At 43.2% G+C, this 21,601-nt stretch overlaps 1 protein-coding gene across 11 annotated transcripts in view; it reads right to left on the reverse strand.

Annotated features, from left to right (window-relative positions):
- Window positions 1-21,601, reverse strand: part of PDE4DIP (phosphodiesterase 4D interacting protein) — a 238,489-nt gene that overhangs the window by 76,259 nt on the left and 140,629 nt on the right. For 7 of the 11 annotated variants that reach the window (XR_008715612.1, XM_055584575.1, XM_055584579.1 and 4 more), the window contains exon 1: window positions 1,518-2,780. The exons of the other annotated variants lie outside the window; for them this stretch is intronic. Coding sequence is in view for 6 of the 7 variants with exons in the window: in XM_055584575.1 (XP_055440550.1) it covers window positions 1,518-2,639 (1,122 nt within the window). In the remaining variant the exon portion in view is untranslated. Of the gene's footprint in view, window positions 1-1,517; window positions 2,781-21,601 lie in introns of those variants that run through there. 11 annotated transcript variants of the gene reach the window in all.

A 21,601-nucleotide genomic window follows, 5' to 3' on the forward strand; every position in this document is an offset into this window, starting at 1 on the left:
TCCAAAATTTGTTGAGCCTAGGCACCAACAGAGTATTTTAAATTTAATATAGAGGAAAAAAACTCTTGCTTTACTGCAGTTTTCTAAGTCTTCACCTTTCTTCAATATTGGCCATATTTGAAGGGGGCTATATTTCTACAATATTGGTCATATTTCCCATCCACTCTGTCCAACTACTTTTAGATCCTAATACGGAAACACTACGATGAATCTGTGACATCTATGTTGGCTCACAGAAATACTGTACTGGAAAGCTCAAATTTAGCTGCGAAACTCAATGAAAGAAAAGGAAGTAAAAGGAAAGTACACAAGTGTTGGGCATCCTAAACATTTTATATAAATGAAAACACAGTTTAAACTTTTGGATATTCATACTTTTCCCTAACAATGCTGTTTCTGACAAGTTAGTGCAAATTCAAAAATATTTCTCCCATATTCTTATTGTGATGCAAATTTTATACATAATAGAACTGTTTTTCAAAGCTATCAAGTGACAATCAACAATTTCATTTAGAAGCTCTAAGATTCTGGGATGATGTTGACTGGTTAGCAAGCTTTCCAAAAACACCTTCTAGATTGTCCACCTCTGTAAGGGTACCACTAAAGAATCTGTGTCAAGTAGAACATGCCAGATGTTTCACAACGTTAACTGAAACTAACGCTGCTGTATAAACAAGACAGCATCTGTCAGGTAGGTCCCTGTACACAACTGAATTTAAAAGGCTGGCATGAACAGCTCAGAGTAAGATCAACTGCCATCTTCCAGTCATTACAAAATTCATGAGTAAAACAGATAAAACTCTATCACCCAATAATGGATGAAGTCCTGCTCAACACCAAACATCTTCAAATAGAGCTCATTATACAAACTGGCTGTAAACACTTTTTGCCTTAACATTTTAAATTTTGAATTCCCAAGTCTCTTTTATGAAAAAGTCATCATTAGTCCTCAAATGACCTCTTAATTTATTATAAATGTTGTCCACATACTACGATATTTTGGTGGATTAATAGGTTCTCCCCAAGCCTTTACCCTATGCTCTAATCAGTTCAAGGCACAAGTGGGGATGAAAGGCTTAATGCTCTAGGAAGGACTAACTTGAGAACTAACTCCCTCAGAGGAGAAAATATTCATAAATCTAAAAGTGAGAACAAAACAAACAGACAAAAGTGGAGAGGCCGTAGGACAAGTGAGAGGAAAGAGTTCTAGTGCCAGAAAGAAGATTAAATTTTTTTAGGGTAAAAATGAATTATGAATCTTTGTCTTAAACATGTACAATTTTGATCATTAGTGGGAAAGCCAACAGATAATCTTATAAAGAGGGTATTGTGGAAAGTAAATTACTTGAGTGAATCACATTTATTAAAATGGACAGAAGCAAAAGGTAAAGCAAAAATGGGTTCAATGATTAATTTTCTCAAGTCTAGACTATTAACCTTCCCCTAGATAGAAATCATGTGAAGCCTGAAGCCAGCTAACTTTAATCAGAAAGGCACTATGCAGCCATTTTGTATACCTGGACCCGAAGTGGCAAATAATCTTCACAGAGATCATCCCACAGCTCCTGCAGGTCTGAAATCTCCAAGGGATAACTCACAGGTGTCTTGTAAAGGGGTTTCAAAGACCTGTTAAGGAAACCAGAACTAACTCCATCTGTCATGATATGGCCAGGCCTGGTTCCAGATGGATTGGATTTCACTGGAATAGGAAGCTTGCTCCCTCGGGGGCTCTGGATGGGCTTATAATCAAGACCTTTAATCATGCTAAGAGCTAGCTCCAGCTTATGGTTACACGTATGCTGGGGAGCCTGCTCATCTGAACAGCAGTCCCACTTTGCAAGTTCCTTTGCACTTCTCTCAGGTTCCTCATCCTTTGGTTGTGGAGGACTAGCCTGGATGCTTGCATCCAAAGATTCCACAGAGGATCCCGGGGTCCCTTCCTCCATGCTTTCTCCATCTGGCGGTACCTTCGCATTTGGTAAATCCGGTGGCCCAACCTCGGACAACGCCGGTTCTTCAGTGCAAATGCTGGTGGACCATCTGGTAGAGGGGCCACACGAGATACTTTTCGCCACCTTTCGAGGTACCTTACAAATGGCTTCATAGTCAGAATCAGCCACCCGCAAAGCTGCACAGCCTCGGCATCTCCTGGGTCGATTTCCGGGGCCTTCCGAAGCATGACAGCTGTGCTCCTGAATCTGATCCTCATTTTCTACCCAACACTCGAACCCTGAATAGGCAAAGTCTTCCTGGAGCAGGGCAGAGTATCTGACATCGGGTAAGCCGGAAATGTCAACCGTTCCATTCCCCGCCTTGGTCTCCGCGCCAGAGTCATCGTTATTCTTCCGATACATGCTAGCAATGCAGAACTTGAGGCGGTCCTTCTCCAGCAGCAGCTTCTGCAAGCGCTCAATAGAAAGGGCTTCGATCCGGGCAATGACGGTGTCGAATCTATAGATCCGATCGAGCATGAACGCGCACTTGCTGCAAGCAAACTCAGCTTTGCCATCGCGGGAGACATCCTTGCCCAGGACATGCGACAACAGAACCTGGAGGTTGAGCTTGGACGCCGTGTGGAAGATCCAGCGCCGCTGGTTTCCGCACAGCTCCCGGGCACAGATCCTACAAATCTCCTTCATCTTCCCTCCTGCGGTTGCCGAGCTTCCCTGAGGCGGCTGCTGCTCGGTGATCGCTCACTGGCTCTTGGTTGCGTTCCGTCTCCCGCCTCGGTGGCCTCCGGCTGGCATGGCACAGCTTGGTGGGGTGCCCACTCTGCAGGGGCGCTCCACTGACACCCGCGCGCGGGTTCTGGGTACCAGAGTGGTCAGCCCCGCCCCTCGGTGAGGCGGCGGGCGAGGAAATGCCTCAGGAGGATGCTGAGTGACAGCAGCGCAGGCCGCGCTCAGAACCTGCCATGTCTCCTCCAGCTGTCTCTCCCGCCAGCCGCTGTGTCCTCAATGTCCTCCCTTTTCAGCGGGATGAGTTCGCCGTCCTCCGGCGGCCGCCCGCGGCTGACGCAAAGACTCAGAGATTCAGGATCAGATTTCAAGATGGCGCCAGCGGCTCGCCGCCTGCGGCCGCCGGCAAACTGCTCTGGGAGCTGTAGTCCAGGAGGCCGGCTCCTCGCTCTGCGCATGCGGGGTGGCCAGCGCGTCCCCTCGCTCCCAAACAAGTCCGTGCTCCTCGCGGTACAGCGCAGACTCCACCTGCTGGGGTTACCCGGGTGGAAGAGCCGGACGGATGCCGACCGCTGCCAGGCCACTTTTATCTGCTAAAATTTCACTCCAAAAGCGCACCAGAACCCTTGCGGTTCCTCCCTCCCGCCCGGGAGGACTGTCCCGAGGCTCTGCTCGGGGAGGAGAAAGCCGAATCCCCTCCCCTTCTGTCCATGGGGACTGCCACGTACTCTGGTGGGAGCAGACTCGCAGCACCACTGGGTACCGCTGCGCGCTGCCTCGCTCCGGCCCCACCTCCTCTCCCTTCTCACTTCTGTTCCTAGATTAAAAGGCCCTGGGGCTTCACCCGCGCCCGGGGAGGCGGGAATTTTAGGAGGCTCAGTTCAACCTCACTCTCGACTGTTGGGAGCACTCAGAAAAGAGGACAAGAGTTTCTTCCCTCGCCATGCTGGGGCTGAGTTTGCCAGGATGATTTGCCTTTTTTTAAACAGCGTAAATTGAGAGGCGGCACAAAGTAGTCACCTGAGAAAGAGTCCAACAGAAACCACACGAATGCAGCTGGTTTAACCAAGATTTTGAAGATAATGGACAAAATGAGCTTTTTCAAGAATGTAGACACCTGAGAGGAGACTGCCGTCAGCAAGTCCTCTTTCAAGTTTCACGTGGATTGCAGGCCTTATTTTCTGGGTGGGAAGGGGAGGCAAACACTAGAACAAAAGACCTTGTTTATTTAAGCAAGAGTCCAAAGTATCAGGGAGTGCTGCTCTCTGCAGAAGTGGGGCTGGGAATTTAACTGACTTCAGTTAATATCCTGTCTTATTCAACATTATCCAGTAGTAAGTCACCCCACCCTTGGGTATAGAACTTGAATTGCACACAAAGATTGGAGGGAAGCTGGGGCTCTCTCTAGGTGGAATTAAGGTGTCATCCTTCATTTATAATTTTCTCCCTGGCAAACACTAAATAGGAGGAAAAACAGTCCCAGGCAATCATCTGGAGTTTTCCCAGAGCAGGACATTTCCCAGTTACAGTAATGCTAGATTTCACTAACTTGACCTTGTGAGATATGAAATTAATAAGGCCAACAACAGTCAAAAAGTATTTCTGAACCTCATCTCCAGGTCAGAGCCTATACTCCTAAACCTGGAGACATGCAGATGCCTTCAATGAAAACTCAATAAACCCCCAAAGTTCTTATGGAGGATTAAATCAGATGATTTGGGGTAAGTACTTGAACAGAATTTGGCTCATTAAACAAATGGGACTCTGCACACACAAGATTGTATCACTCTTTTATTTAATCATCAAAACAAAATCTTAGTAGCTCCATCATGAACAATAAGGACAGTCCTTAGAGCTTTGGCTTTAGTAGGCTACAGAACTTTGCATCTGTAATTTCACCTAAATATGCACATTCTGGCCCCCAAACCAAGAATGTAAAAGAGATTTCCAAGTAAAACTCACCATAGGTGCATTTTTGCCTGGAGAAGGCAATGGCACCCCACTCCGGTACTCTTGCCTGGAAAATCCCATGGACGGAGGAGCATGGTAGGCTGCAGTCCATGGGGTCGCTAAGAGTCGGACACGACTGAGCGACTTCCCTTTCACTTTTCACTCTCACGCATTGGAGAAGGAAATGGCAACCCACTCCAGTTGGTGGTGGGCTTCCCACCAGAGTCTGGTGGGCTTCCGTCTATGGGGTCGCACAGAGTCGGACATGACTGAAGTGACTTAGCAGTAGCAGTAGCTATATGAACTTCAGAGTCAGAAGAAATTAAGTAACAATCTTTGGAATCTATATAGGGGCAAGGAGTTTCTGGCCTGCCAGAACACTACCCTGCTATACCCTGTCTTAAGTATTGTCTTCAAGAAAAGCAAGGACTCAAAAGTCCAAAAAGTACAAACTAAGGTATTAATTAAGGCCTCATCTTTGGCTGTGGATGCAAGCCCCATTCTCTTACTAAAGAAAATGCAAAATGAAACAAAGTAATTAATGAAACAAAAGTGCTCTTTGGGAGCAAACTGTAAATAATACTTTGTATTATTGTGTATTCTTTAATAAGATTTTGCACCTGACCTGCAGTCTCTAAATTTTAATGACATCATACAGATAGTTGATATAGACATGCAAGTCAGTACAAACAGAGAAAAAGCAACTTAGCATTGAAGAATATGTTTGCTGTAACAAAGAGCAACATACTAGAAAAGAGAGCTATACATTTCTTGGCTTCCAACAAGATAAATAAAGCACTCAACTCTTTACTCCCGGAGGAAATACTTAAAGACCGTATCTCAAAATGGATAGTAAGCTAGAGTACTAGAACTTCTCCTAACATGATCATTTGATATTTTTCAGTTCAGTTCAGTTACTCAGTTGCGTCCAACTCTTTGCAACCCCATGAACCACAGCATGCCAGGCCTCCCTGTCCAACACCAACTCCTGGAGCCTGCCCAAACTCATGTCCATTGAGTCAGTGATGCCATCCAACCATCTCATCCTCTGTCGTGCCCTTCTCTTCCTGCCTTCAATCTTTCCCAGCATCAGGGTCTTTTCAAATGAGTCAGTTCTTCACATCAGGTGGCCAAAGTATTGGAGTTTCAGATTCAACATCAGACCTTCCAATGAACACCTAGGACTAATCTCCTTTAAGATGTACTGGTTGGATCTCCTTGCAGTCCAAGGGACTCTCAAGAGTCTTCTCAAACACCAGTTCTTCGGCACTCAGCTTTCTTTATAGTCCAACTCTCACATCCATACATGACCACTGGAAAAACCATAGCCTTGACTAGATGGACCTTTGTTGGCAAAGTAATGTCTCTGCTTTTTAATATACTGTCTAGGTTGGTTATAACTTTCCTTCCAAGGAGTAAGCGTCTTTTAATTTCATGGCTGCAGTCACCATCTACAGTGATTTTGGAGCCCAAACAAAGTCTGACACTGTTTCCATTGTTTCCCTGTCTATTTGCACCTGACTTGCAGTCTCTAAACTTTAATGACATCATACAGATAGCTGACATAGACATGCAAGTCAGTACAAACACAAAAAAAGCAACTTAGCATTGAAGAATATGTTTGCTATAACAAAGATCAACATACCAGATGCCATGATCTTAGTTTTCTGAATGTTGAGCTTTAAGCCAACTTTTTAACTCTCCTCTTTCACTTTCATCAACAGGCTCTTTAGTTCTTCACTTTCTGCCATAAGGGTGTTGTCATCTGCATATCTGAGGTTACTGATGTTTCTCCCAGCAATCTTGATTCCACCTTGTGCTTCATCCAGCCCAGTGTTTCTCATGATATACTCTGCATATAAGTTAAATAAGCAGGGTGACAATATACAGCCTTGACGTACTCCTTTTCCTATTTGGAACCAGTCTGTTGTTCCATGTCCAGTTCTAACTGTTGCTTCCTGACCTGCATACAGGTTTCTCAAGAGGCAGGTAAGGTGGTTTGGTATTCCCATCTCTTGAAGAATTTTCCACAGTTTACTGTGATCCACACAGTCCAAAGCTTTGGCATAGTCAATAAAGCAGAAATAGATGTTTTTCTGGAACACTCTTCCTTTTTCCATGATCCAGCAGATGTTGGCAATTCGATCTCTGGTTCCTCTGCCTTTTCTAAAACCAGCTTGAACATCAGGAAGTTCATGGTTCATATATTACTGAAGCCTAGCTTGGAGAATTTTGAGCATTACTTTACTAGCGTGTGAGATGAGTACAATTGTGCGATAGTTTGATCATTCTTTGGCATTGCCTTTCTTTGGGATTGGAATGAAAACTGACCTTTTCCAGTCCTGTGGCCACTGCTGAATTTTCCAAATTTGCTGGCATATTGAGTGCAGCACTTTCACAGCATCATCTTTTAGGATTTGAAATAGCTCCACTGGAATTCCATCACCTCCACTAGCTTAGTTTGTAGTGATGCTTCCTAAGGCCCACTTGACTTTGCATTCCAGGATGTCTGGCTCTAGGTGAGTAATCACACCATCGTAATTAACTGGGTCATGAAGATCTTTTTTGTACAGCTAAAAAGATCACTTTTGTATAGATCAACTGAAAATAAAAATTTTAAAGTCAAACTCGGGAGAAAAGTTATGTGGGACATCCCTGATGGTCCTGCCAATTCAGAGGACATGGGTTTGATCCCTAAGTCCAGGAAGATCTTCCATGCCTTGGAGCAACTAAGCCTATGAACCACAACTACCGGACCTGTACTCTAGAGCCCACGCTCCACAAGATAAAGCACCACAATGAGAAGCCGGCGCTCCACAAGAAAGAGTAGCCCCCACTAGAGAAATCAGAGAAAAGCCTGCCCACAGCAATGAAGATCCAGCCCAGCCATAAATAAATAAGTAAAATTTTTTTAAAAGAGAGAAGAAAAGAAACAAAAGTTATGGATAGTAAATTCAGCACTTCATGGTTCTTACCAATATCATCTTAGTCAAGATTTTTTGCATCTGAGTGTTGGAGAAGACTCTTGAGAGTCCCTTGGACTGCAAGGAGATCCAACCAGTCCATTCTGAAGGAGATCAGCCTTGGGTGTTCTTTGGAAGGAATGATGCTAAAGCTGAAACTCCAGTACTTTGGCCACCTCATGCGAAGAGTTGACTCATTGGAAAAGACTCTGATGCTGGGAGGGATTGTGGGCAGGAGGAGAAGGGGACAACAGAGGATGAGATGGCTGGATGGCATCACTGACTTGATGGACGTGAGTCTGAGTGAACTCCGGGAGTAAATGATGGACAGGGAGGCCTGGCAAGCTGCGATTCATGGGGTCGCAAAGAGTCGGACATGACTGAGTGACTGAACTGAACTGAACTGAATACTGTCTACCTCTGGGGAGGCAAGCAAAATGGGGAGCTGAACAGAACATTTACTTTTATTCTGTATACCATGGATGATTTGAATCTGAGGTGATAAGTATATATTCATATATTAGTTTTTAAAAGTTTTAAAATTTGGAAATATCCTATAGTTAAAACTAAGAGGAGTTCCCTGGCAGCCTACTGATTTCCACTGGCTTTTACTGCTGTGGCCTGGGTTCAATCTCTGGTCAGGGAACTGACATTCCCACAAGCCTCGAGGCAAAAACAAAAACAAAAACAAAAAACCCCACAACAAAACAACTAAGAATTGTGCCAATTTAAGAAAATCCCAGGGATGGAGGAGCCTGGTAGGCTGCAGTCCATGGGGTCGCGAAGAGTCGGACACGACTGAGCGACTTCACTTTCACTTTTCACTTTCATGCATTGGAGAAGGAAATGGCAACCCACTCCAGTGTTCTTGCCTGGAGAATCCCAGGGACGGGAAGCCTGGTGGGCTGCCGTCTATGGAGTCGCACAGAGTCGGACACGACTGAAGTGACTTAGCAGCAGCAGCAGCAGCAGCAAGACACATAGAGTCTAAGTGGTAAAACTTGAACCTACAATGAGAACTTTTATAATATATGTGAAAAATATCTGTGGACAGTTTATATAAACAAAAGTTCAAGGGGATATGCAAGGTATTATTTAGTGATTACATCTGGAGAGTATAATTATGGAGACTTCCTTTCTCCTTTCCTCATTTGTATTCTGTAATTTTGTGTAATAAGCATACATTGATTTTGTGATAAGGAAAAAAAAGTGTTACTAAGAGGTAGGATAAACACATTTTGATATGTTCATATAATGTAATATTAGAAGTGTGTGTGTGCTCAGTCATGTCCAACTCTTGGTGACACTATGGACTGTAGCCTGCCAGGCTTCTCTGTCCATGAAATTTTCCAGGCAAGAATACTGGAGTGGGTGGCCATTTCCTTCTCCAGGGAATTTTCCCAACCCAGGGATAGAACCCATGTATCCTGCATTTGCTGCATTGCCAGGCAGATTCTTTTCCACTGCTGCTGCTAAGTCGCTTCAGTCGTGTCCAACTCTGTGTGACCCCATAGACGGCAGCCCACCAGGCTCCCCTGTTCCTGGGATTCTCCAGGCAAGAACACTGGAGTGGGTTGCCATTTCCTTCTCCAATGCATGAAAGTGAAAAATGAAAGTGAAGTCGCTCAGTCCTATCCGACTCGCAGCGACCCCATGGACTGCAGCCCACCAGGCTTCTCCATCCATGGGATTTTCCAGGCAAGCGTACTGGAGTGGGGTGCCATTGCCTTCTCCGTCTAGTGAACCCAATATTAACCATCAATAAAAAAGAATGAAGTCTGATACCCACAACATGAATGAATCACAAAAGCATCTTAAGTGAAACAAGCATATCAATATACCCTGTGTGATTTCATTTAAGTCTAACAACTTAAAGTCTAACTGTTTATATAATAATAGAAATTCAGAAAGTGGTTATTGTGGGGGGGGGCGGAGATAGGGTAACAACTGATTGCAAGGGGGAACAACAGAATTTTCTGGAGTGATGAAAATGTTCTATATCTTGTTTTGGGTGATGGTTACATGGATGTGTACAATTTTGAAGCTCACAGAACTAAATGGTTTTATCCGTAGATTTTAAATATTATTAGTTCAATTTTTAAAAGATTAAAGGATTAAATAAATGTGTAAGTATCCATAAAATTTTAATCTGAGGGATTTCTTTGGTGAAAAGTAACTTCTACTTTGGGCTTCCCTGGTGGCTCAGTGGTAAAGAATCTGCCTGCCGAGCAAGAGACACAGGTCCCTGGGTTGGGAAGATCCCCTGGAGAAGGAAATGGCAACCCACTCCAGTATTCTTGCCTTGGAAATCTCATGGCCAGAGGAGCCTGATGGGCTAGAATCCACAGGGTCACAAAAGAGTCGGACATGACTTCGCAACTAAACAAACAACCTCTACTTTATCGTAAGAATAGCTTTGAAAACTGGGAAAATAAAATGTAGCCCAGAAGAAATTCTATAAAAGGCTCAGTTGAAACTTCATAGTTCCTAGCCATATGAGCTTTGGAAAATATTATTTTATATACACGTACACACCATAAAGATGGCACAGTGGTAGAAGAATCCGCCTGTCAATGCAGGAGATGCAAAAGACACAGATTCGACCCTGGGTCAGGAAGATCCCCTGGAGAAGGAAATGGCAACCCACTCCAGTATTCTTGCCTGGGAAATCTCATAGACAGAGGAGCATGGTAGGTTACACTCAATGGGGTCTCAAAGAGTTGGGAACAACCGAACAATTGAGCATGCGCACATGCACACACCATACATTTATAATTGAAGTGAAGCATTTGTTAAGGTAAGACCTAGCAATAACCTCAGATATGTAGATGACAACACCCTTATGGCAGAAAGTGAAGAAGAACTAAAGAGCCTCTTGATGAAAGTGAAAGAAGATTGTGAAAAAGTTGGCTTAAAGCTCAACATTCAGAAAACTAAGATCATGGCATCCAGTCCCATTACTTCATGGCAAATAGATGGGGGAAACAGTGGAAACAGTGGCTGACTTTATTTTTTGGGGCTCCAAAATCACTGCAGATGGTGATTGCAGCCATGAAATTAAAAGACACTTGCTCTTTGGAAGGAAAGTTATGACAACCTAGACAGTATAATAAAAAGCAGAGACATTACTTTGCCAACAAAGGTCCATCTAGTCAAGGCTATGGTTTTTCCAGTAGTCATGTATGGATGTGAGAGTTGGACTATAAAGAAAGCTGAGTGCTGAAGAATTGATGCTTTTGAACTGTGGTGTTGGAGAAGACTCTTGAGAGTCCCTTGGACTGCAAGGAGATCCAACCAGTCCATCCTAAAGGAGATTAGTCCTGGTGTTCATTGGAGGGACTGATGTTGAAGCTGAAACTCCAATTCTTTGGCCACATGATGTGAAGAGCTGACTCATCTGAAAAGATCCTGATGCTGGGAAAGATTGAGGGCAGGAGGAGAAGGGGACAAAAGAGGATGAGGTGGTTGGATAGCATCACTGACACAACGGACATGGGCTTGGGTGGACTCTGGGAGTTGGTGATGGACAGGGAGGCCTGGCTTGCTGTGGTTTATGGAGTGGCAGAGAGTCAGACATGACTGAGTGACTGAACTGAACTGATTACTTCTAAAACTTATCAAAAGTACATAATAAAGGAAAATTTTACTGAGAACAATTTTCATATTATGATAAGCTATTAATGAATGTAATGAATTAAGCAAATGATTAATTTTATATATCAGCAGTTTGCCCTTAAAATGAATCAACAAATGCATTCACAAGCACATATTTGCTGTCTGCTGCTGCTGCTACTGCTAAATCACTTCAGTTGTGTCCGACTCTGTGCAACACCATAGACGGTAGCCCACCAGGCTCCCCCATCCCTGGATTCTCCAGGCAAGAACACTGGAGTTGGTTGCCATTTCCTTCTCCAATGCATGAAAGTGAAAAGTGAAAGTGAAGTCACTCAGTCGTGTCTGACCCTCAGCAACCCCATGGACTGCAGCCTACCAGGCTCCTCCGCCCATGGGATTTTCCAGGCAAGAGTAGTAGAGTGGGGTGCCATTGCCTTCTCCTATTTGCTGTCTATCCTAAGTCAAATCACTTATACCTGGCCCTTAATATCCTAATCTACAAAATAAACATATTGAAATTAAACAGTGGTTTTTCCACCTTTGGCATGTATCAGAATCACTTGGAGGGCTTGTTAAAAGGTAGATTTAACACATGTCTAATTCATTTGGTCTGAGAAGGGGCCCAATAATGTGTATTCCCAACAGATTCTCAGATCATACAGATGCTGCTGAGAACCAAACAGAACTCTCTTAAAGTGTATTCCGACACATCTCAGCCAAAAGATCAGTTCTACAGATAAATGGGAAAACTCAGTAAGGAAGAACTACATACAAAATTGTTGAATTTAGAGAACTATATGTTCCTTTGGAACAAGATTCCTAAGTATTATTATGATCGGGATCTTTTGCACTATCTCTATTTTGATCTCCAAGTTTGGGGCCCTGGGAAGATGCTCTTAGAACCGTAGCTACTTTTGTACTCCCTCTGTTGTAGTGTTTCTAAGACCTCATTCTGGGCTGAGAGGGAGTTTCCAAGAGGTGGAAAATCCCTATGTCCCAAACCAGTTGTATTAGATTTCATCACCCTAGTTTATGACATTGAAAATAGCTGTCCTAATTACTAAAAACTATGCCCCCCTCCCCCCCAAAAAAGTCATTCTGGCAGAGAAACAAAAGCAGATGAGGAAATGTGAGAATATCAAAGTCAAGCCAGTTAGACTTTATGGTAGCATCACAAGCATGTGCATGATTTCCCTCTGCTGGTTAGAAATCCTGAAGAAGACAGAAGCAATCATACTTTGCATTAGTTAAACACACAGCATTTCAAAACAGTTGATTTAATACCAGGAGACTTCCAGTTCAACTACAAACTGTAGTAATATGGTTATCAGCAGAACTTATCTTAATATAGTAAACACTGCAGGCTTTCATGTTATTAAATATCCACAGCTGTTTAAATGAATTTCAAAATACTTGTTAATCAACTGATGAGCAAGAATTTATGCAAACTCAGTGTTTTTTTTTTCTCTCTGTCTTCAGGGAGTTTTCAGTTTAGTTGAAGGGGTGAGAATGTGCATGCTACAATTAGAATAACTGGGAAACTAAATGGTACTGACAACTTCAATGTAAGTGCAGAAAAAGCTGAGATAAGTGTGAGCTAATTCAGGTGAAGTGGACAAGAGTGGGACCTGAAATGGGTTTTAGAATGGAGGAAACAAAGGAAAGGAAAAAAAGAGAAAGAAAGCAAAAGTGAAAAAAAAAAAAACAAAAAAGAAGAAAGTAGCATCATGAAAAGTCTTGGGAGTTAGGTTAAATCTGGTGCTAGCCTGTCAGTAAAGAGGATTTTGTGGGACATCTGATCCTAATCCATGTATCTATATATATACTTAGTACCTCTCAAAAATTGCTCATTCAAAGAACATATATGAAGGGCCACCTGAAAACCAGACCCTATGCTATGGTGGGCCTTAACAACTATAATTTGGTTAATGTTTGAGAAAGGCAAAAGAATTTGGACTTGGTGTTATGAATTTGAGCAAAGAATGACATGATGAAAAGTTTATTTTAGGGAAATCAGATAACAGAATGGCTTGAAGTTTTAAGGACAGATTTTGGGATGGTTACAGGGAAGACTTGCTAAAAAAAACCATTGCCATGATTCATATGTGGGATAATGTGGTACAGTATAAAAACAGGAAAAAAAGTGGTAAATAAGAGTCATTTTGAAGGAGTGAACAGCAGGACTTGATGCAGAGAGGATGAAAGGTTAAAAATGGTGATAAGGGTTTTGGTCTAGAAGACTGGTAGAAAAATTGTCTAAACAGAAATGTGGGAGTTGAGGCCATATGCAAAAAGATTATACAAAGTTTTATTTGGGACATGCAGTGTTTAGGGACCGAGGGAAAAACTAAGTGGAAAAACTAAGCAGAGCTCTTCCACAATCAAAACACAGGTGAGGGAATCCCCTGGCAGTCCCGCGACTAAGATTCACCACTTTCACTACAGGGACCTGGGTTCAATCCCTGGTCAGGGAGCTAGGATTCCACAAGTTATGCGATACAGCCAAAAAACAAAAGCAAGCAAACAAAAAACAATTGACGACTTCCTGAATGGTCTGGTGATTCGGACTCTACTGGACTCTACTAGGAGGCCCGGGTTCTCCCTGGCCTGGGAACTAAGATCCCACATGCTACACAATTTTACCAAAAATAAACAAGAAACAAATAGATAAAGATGAAAACTGGAACCAAAGAAATAAAAATAAAACTTAGAAAAAAAAACACAGGTGAGAGGGGAATGGAGTTTCAAGAATGAGAGGGTTAGTTAACATTGTCACTATCTGGACAAACATCAGGAGGAATGAGGTCAAGCATAAACTATTATCCACAACAGCTTAGACTTGTAAACTAAAGAGGTGTCACCTTAACCTCTCAGAATCCTTCCCTATTAAGCCAAATGCTAAATTCTTTTTGATCCTGTTTCTGAGCATCTCTAGTGTGTTCAGAAATATTGTTTCACATCTTCCCTACACTGTCCTTTTCAGTTCAGTCGGTCAGTCGTGTCCAACTCTTTGCAACCCCATGAATCACAGCACGCCAGGCCTTCCTGTCCATCACCAACTCCCAGAGTTCACTCAAACTCACGTCCATCGAGTCGGTGATGCCATCCAGCCATCTCATCCTCTGTTGTCCCCTTCTCCTCCTGCCCCCAATCCCTCCCAGCATCAGAGTCTTTTCCAGTGAGTCAACTCTTCACATGAGGTGGCCAAAGTACTGGAGTTTCAGCTTCAGCATCAGTCCTGGGTGTTCTTTGGAAGGACAAAGAACACCCAGGACTGATCTCCTTTAGAATGGACTGGTTGGATCTCCTTTTGAACACCACAGTTCAAAAGCATCAATTCTTCGGTGCTCAGCTTTCTTCACAGTCCAACTCTCACATCCATACATGACCACTGGAAAAACCATAGCCTTGACTAGATGGACCTTTGTTGGCAAAGTAATGTCTCTGTTTTTGAATATGCTATCTAGGTTGGTCATAACTTTCCTTCCAAGGAGTAAGCGTCTTTTAATTTCATGGCTGCAATCACCATCTGCAGTGATTTTACACTGTCCTTTTAGGGTTCTTAAAACCTGAAAACTGAATCATGTTACACAGTCTTAGATGCTTAACTCTCTAATCATCCTGCATACTATTTCTAGAGCATTTATGGCAAAGATCCATAACTGTCCACAACCTATAGTACGTCCACTACCTACCTTTCCCTTCTCCAGGGATTGAACCAGGGTCTCCTGCACTGCAGGCAAATTCTTTACCAGCTGAGCTACCAGGGAAGCCCCACTACCTACAGCATCCAAAACCCTTAGCCTGGCATTTCAATATCTATACAAAAATATCCTAACCTATTTCCCTTTCAGCTCATCTCACATTTCTTCCCTGATCAAATGGTGACAAGGTAAATTTTTTAATATAGAGGTATTACCTGTATACCCCCACCCACCTCTTTCCTAAGTCTGATAATTAAAGCCCTTAGCGTTCCCTTGACTCGTTTTTTGCAGAGCAAAGAACAGAGGTGGACTAAAATCAAATGCATTTCCTGACTTGGATAAAATTTTAAACCCACTGAAAAGATTAAGCCAGGTGTCCCAGTGTGGAAGAGAAAAGAGAGAAATATCTTTGAGGTCAACAGAAGAGGAAAGGGTGAGTTTTCACCCAAATCAGGAAGAGAATGGGGTGGAGGTGGGAGGTCAAAGAGAAACAGGGACCCACCTCCATTATTAGTGTCCTGCAGAAGCAGCCGGGCCTGAGAGGAGAAGGCCTGGGTGACTTGGAGAGGATAAACTCTAGTCTAGGCTCCATCAAAGAGTCCACTTAGGATTGGTAGAACTGTGTGTGCTATGGCAGGGGTGCTTTATCGGTGGACCAATGATCAGAGTAGTCTCCTTGATGCTTTGACATCTGATAAAGCCTATGGTCCGTCACGTAACTGAGAGAGTGAGGAGGAGGAAGTACCAAACGAATGGAGTTTAATTTCCCACCAGCCTGACTAGGATAAGGACTCAGGGTAACACTAAATTGATTTAAGGAAAGTAATGTGGTATTTCCTACACAACTGAATTTGTAAATTCAGAGTCACACCCACTATGAACCTTTTGTAGGTGTTCAATGAGAGTGAGTCAGTCCTAGGCCACTTTCACCTGTCTTTTCATTCTCTTTCAATATCATCTCAGCCTTTTCCATTTTTGTATTAATAACTTCCAATTTATATTTTTGATACTGTGATGGTCTTCCCTGGTGGCTCAGATGGTAAAGAATCCGCCTGCAGTACAGGAGACCTGGGTTCAATCCCTGGGATCGTCCCTGGGTTGGGAAGATCCCCCTGGAAGAGGGCATGGTAACCCACTCCAGTATTCTTGCCTCAAGAATCCCCATGGACAGAGGAGCCTGGCAGGCTACAGTCCATGGGGTCTCAGAGAGTCAGATACGACTGAGTGACTAAGCACACACAGCCTTTTCCATCTTTGTATTAATAACTTCCAACTTATATTTATGATACTGCGATTAATAATAATATATATTTGATTTGTCCCTCTTTCTGGCACAGAATCCAAAATCTTTGGCATTTCCTAAAAGATGACAGTGATAAAGGTGTCTTTTATTATGTTAGTGAGGTGACTCAAAGCTCGGGGTAGTCACCAGAGGAACATAATTGTTATTGTTGTTCAGTCACTAAATCCCGTCCTACTCTTTGCAAGCCCGTGGACTATAGCATGCCAGACTTCCCTGTCCTTCATTATCTTCCCATTTGCTCAAACTCATGTCCATTGTGTCGGTGATGCCATTCAGCCATTTCACCCTCTGTGGTCCCCTTCTCCTTCTGCCCTCAATCTTTCCCAGCATCAGGGTCTTTTGCAATGAGTTGGTTCTTAGCATCTAGTGGCCAAAGTATTGGAGCTTCACTTTCAGCATCAGTCTTACCAATGAATATTCAGGGTTGATTTCCTTTAGGATTAACAGGTTTGATCTCCTTGCTGTCCAACATACTCTCAAGAATCTTCTCCAGCACCACAATTCAAAATCACCATTTTTCAGTGCTCAGTTTTCTTTATGGTCCAACTTTCACATCTGTATATGACTACTGAATAAACTGTAACTTTGACTATATGGACCTTTGTTGGCAGAGTGATGTCTCTGCTTTTTAATACACTGTCTAGGTTTGTCATTTTGGAGAAGGCAATGGCAACCCACTCCAGTACTCTTGCCTGGAAAATCCCATGGACGGAGGAGCCTGGTGGGCTACAGTCCATGGGGTCGTGAAAAGTCAGACACAACTGAGTGACTTCACTTTCACACATTGGAGAAGGAAATGGCAACCCACTGCAGTGTTCTTGCCTGGAGAATCCCATGGACGGAGAAGCCTGGTGGGCTGCAGTCCATGGGGTCGCACAGAGTCGGACACGACTGAAGTGACTTAGCAGCAGCAGCAGCAAAAGTTCTTTAGTTCCTCTTTACATTCTGCCGTTAGAGTGGTATCACCTACATATCTGAGGTTGTTGGTATTTCTCCTGACAATCTTCATTCCAGCTTGAGATTCATCCAACCTGGCATTTTGCATGGTGTACTCTGCATATAAGTTAAATAAGCAGGGTGACAATATACAGCCTTGACATATCCCTTTCTCAATTTTAACCAATCCAGTGTTCTATGTAAGGTTCTAACTGTTGCTTTTTGACCTGCATACAGGTTTCTCAGGAGACAGGTAAGGTGATCTGGTGGAATTTTCAGTCCTATCCCCAATCTCTGGGGAAGGGAAAAAGACCTGAAGGCTGTCAATCACCAATGGCCAATGACCCAATCAACCATGCTTTTGTAATGAAGCCTCCATAAAAACCTAAGAGGACCGGGTTCAGACAGCTTTTGGGTTGGTGAATGCCTGGAAATTCAGGGAGAGTACTGTGCTTGGTGAAGGAAGGCTTGGGAGCTCCACACCTCTTCTCATATACCTTGCCCAAAGCATCTCTCTCATCTTGCTGTTGTTGGGTTATATCCTTATACAATAAACCAGTGATCCAGTAAGTAAACTGTTTCTCTTACTTCTGTGAGCAGCTCTAGCAAATTAATCTAACCCAAGGAGGGGACTGTATCATGTAAACCTCTAATTTCTAGCAAGTTGGTCATACATGTAACAGTCTATACTTGTGACTGGTGTCTGAAGTCCAAGGAGGAGGCCGTTGAAACTTCTGATCTATTGCTGGCCAGAGGCACAGGTGATAAAGTGGGATTTGTAACCACTGTCTGAAGCCCCAGGGGTGGGAAGGAGAGGGATGGAGGGGTCACTGAGAGGGGTATGGAAGCAGTCCTTAGGGTGAGTCTGAATCCTTAACTGTGGGCTCTGATGCTGTCTCCAGGTAGATAGTATCAGAATTGAGTTGAATTCTTGGACACTCTGCTATGTCTAATAATGGCTCAGTGTTGTGTGGGAAGTGCTCCTGCTCTGAACACACACGTTGCAGTTGGTACTCAGAACCACTAAAAGAATATCTTTATCCCAGAATGCTCCTCTGAGTTCAACTCTCAAATGACCAATTACTATTTGTACCTGCAACTATATGTGTCAGAGACATCTCAAAATTATCCCAGGAAAGACGGAATTCTTTTTTGCCATCTTCCTTTACCTATAGTGCTTCCCCGTCTTTCCTCCTAATTATCTATTAAGGGTCATGGGAACTATGAATTGGGAGCTAAACCCCACCTGTTTTTGTAAATAAAGTTTTATTGGAACACTGCTATGCCAAGTCCTTCATGTATTGTGTATGGCTGGTCTTGTGCTACAATGGTAGAAATCTTACGGCCTGTAAAGTCTAAATTATTTCTATCTGGTCTTTGCCAGGAAGTTTGCCAATCCTTGCTCTTTTTTCTTTTCTCAATGTATCTATCACAGTTTGCAATTATTTGCTTGACGATGTCATTATTTCAATTCAGTTCAGTTCAGTCGCTCAGTCATGTCCGACTCTTTGCGACCCCATCGACCACAGCACACCAGGCCTCCCTGTCCATCACCAACTCCCAGAGTTCACTCAGACTCATGTCTATCAAGTCGGTGATGCCATCCAGCCATCTCATCCTCTGTCGTCCCCTTCTCCTTCCGCCCCCAATCCCTCCCAGCATCAGAGTCTTTTCCAGTGAGTCAACTCTTCACATGAGGTGGCCAAAGTATTGGAGTTTCAGCTTTAACATCATTCTTTCCAAAGAAATCCCAGGGCTGATCTCCTTTAGAATGGACTGGTTAGATCTTCTTGTAGTCCAAGGGACTCTCAAGAGTCTTCTCCAACACCACAGTTCAAAAGCATCAATTCTTCGGCGCTCAGCTTTCTTCTTGGTCCAACTCTCACATCCATACATGACCACTAGAAAAACCATAGCCTTGACTAAACAGACCTTTGTTGGCAAAGTAATGTCTCTGCTTTTCAATATGCTATCTAGGTTGGTCATAACTTTTCTTCCAAGGAGTAAGCATCTTTTAATTTCATGGCTGCAGTCACCATCTGCAGTGATTTTGGAACCCAAAAAGATAAAGTCTGACATGGCTTCCACTGTTTCCCCATCTATTTCCCATGAAGTGATGGGATCAGATGCCATGATCTTCATTCTCTGAATGTTGAGCTTTAAGCCAACTTTTTTACTCTCCTCTTTCACTTTCATCAAGAGGCTTTTGAGTTCCTCTTCACTTTCTGCCATAAGGGTGGTGTCATCTGCATATCTGAGGTTATTGATATTTCTCCCAGCAATCTTGATTCCAGCTTGTGCTTCATCCATCCCAGCGTTTCTCATGATGTACTCTGCATATAAGTTAAATAAGCAGGATGACAATATACAGCCTTGATGTACTCCTTTTCCTATTTGGAACCAGTCTGTTGTTCCATGTCCAGTTCTAACTGTTGCTTCCTGACCTGCATACAGGTTTATCAAGAGGCAGGTCAGGTGGTCTGGTATTCCCATCTCTTTCAGAATTGTCCACAGTTTATTGTGATCCACACAGTCAAAGGCTTTGGCATAGTCAATAAAGCAGAAATAGATGTTTTTCTGGAACTCTCTTGCTTTTTCGATGATCCAGCGGATGTTGGCAATTTGATCTCTGGTTCCCCTGCCTTTTCTAAAACCAGCTTGAACATCTGGAAGTTCACAGTTCACATATTGCTGGAGCCTGGCTTGGAGAATTTTGAGCATTACTTTACTAGCGTGTGAGATGAGTGCAACTGTGTGGTAGTTTGATCATTCTTTGGCATTGCCTTTCTTTGGGATGGTTATTATTTAGCTCCCTTATTAGAATATAAGATGTCATTATTTAGCTCCCTTATTAGAATATAAGCTCCCTGAGGGGAAGGACTCTACCAAGCTTATTCTTATAATTTCTCCAGCACTTAATCGTACCAGTTTCTGGCTATTGTAGGGACTCAATAAATAGTCACTGACTGGATTACATGAGTGAATGAATGAATGAATAAATGAATGAATCACTTGCGTGGATGCCAAGTCCCTTCAGTCATGTCTGACTCTCTGTGATCCCATGGACTGTAGCCCGCCAGGCTCCTCTGTTTATGGGATTCTCCAGGCAAGAATACTGGAGTGCATTGGGGTTGCCATTTCCTTCTCCAGGCAATCTTCCCCACCCAGGGATCAAACCTGTCTCTTATTTCTCCTGCATTGCTGGCTATTATATCTTAAAATTTTATTTCATTCTTTTGTTGCTGTTGTTCAGTCACTAAATTGTTTCTGATTCTTTGCAACCCCATCAACTGCTGCACGCCAGGCTGCTCTGTCCTCCACTATCTCCCAGAGATTGCTCAAATTCATGTCTATTGAGTCAGTGATGCCATTCAACCATCTCATCCTCTGCTGCCCCCATCTCCTCTGGCCTTCAATCTTCCCCATCATCAGGGTCTTTTCCAACGAGTTGGTGCTTCGCATCAGGTGGCCAAAGTATTGGAGCCTTCGTTCTTTTGCCTTAGCACAAATCTTTCATTCTTGGTTGCCCTCTAGCAGCCTCATATCTTAAGTAATAGAGTTCCATAATAGTTAGTCCTCTCACCTTCTTTCTCCTCTACTCATTCCTCCTTCCAGATTAATCTTTCTAAAACATCTCAATATATCATTTTCCTGCATAGTAACCTGGAGACCTAAGGACTTAACCCACAATTATAAACTTCTTGACCTGCCATCTAAGGTCCTTTGACTCCAGCATTATCCTATCTTTCCAGCCTAAACTCACTGTCTCCCTGCACATCCTCACTATTCCACCTACTGCTTCCTTACCCTGAGATTTCCTATGTCTCTCTTACCTACTTGTAACACTCTTTCCCACTGTTACCACCTCCACTTGTCAAAGCCCTATCCAGCCTCAAGTATTTCCTTTAAGCTGCCTTTCTTAATCCCCTCCTATCTCTCTCTTCTCTGAACTTCCAAAGCACTTTTTATACCCATAGTAATATGTGTGTCATTTTGCCTTCTCCCCTTAGGCAGGTAAGCTCCTTAAGAAGAGGAACCACACTTTACTCATCGTGTTATCTTCTGAGGTACTCCACTGGATGAATAAATACATTGATGTCTATTATTTTTTTAATCTCTTATTAAAATCCTGTTTATTTCTCACAGACCAGAATCTTCACTGCCCACCCGGCCCCTTTCTTTCATTTTTTTCCTTTCTCCTCTGCCTTGTATTTTGTTTCCATCAGAGATTTTCTTATCTTCCAATTAGATTGTAATCCCTAGAGGTCAGAGACTAACTTTACGTTTTTGTCTTCTCTTCCTTCACCTTACACTACCTTGTGCATTGTAAGTGCTCAGTAAATAAAGCTGCAAAGAAACCCCTCATTTTCCCACCTCCTCTCCTGCTCTAACAGAACTATGATTGCCTTGGGTGATAAAGCCTGTTTCTGAGACACATTACCGATGAAGGCT

Source organism: Bubalus kerabau, chromosome 6 (genome assembly GCF_029407905.1).
Source record: "Bubalus kerabau isolate K-KA32 ecotype Philippines breed swamp buffalo chromosome 6, PCC_UOA_SB_1v2, whole genome shotgun sequence".
NCBI classification, from domain to species: Eukaryota; Metazoa; Chordata; class Mammalia; order Artiodactyla; family Bovidae; genus Bubalus; species Bubalus kerabau.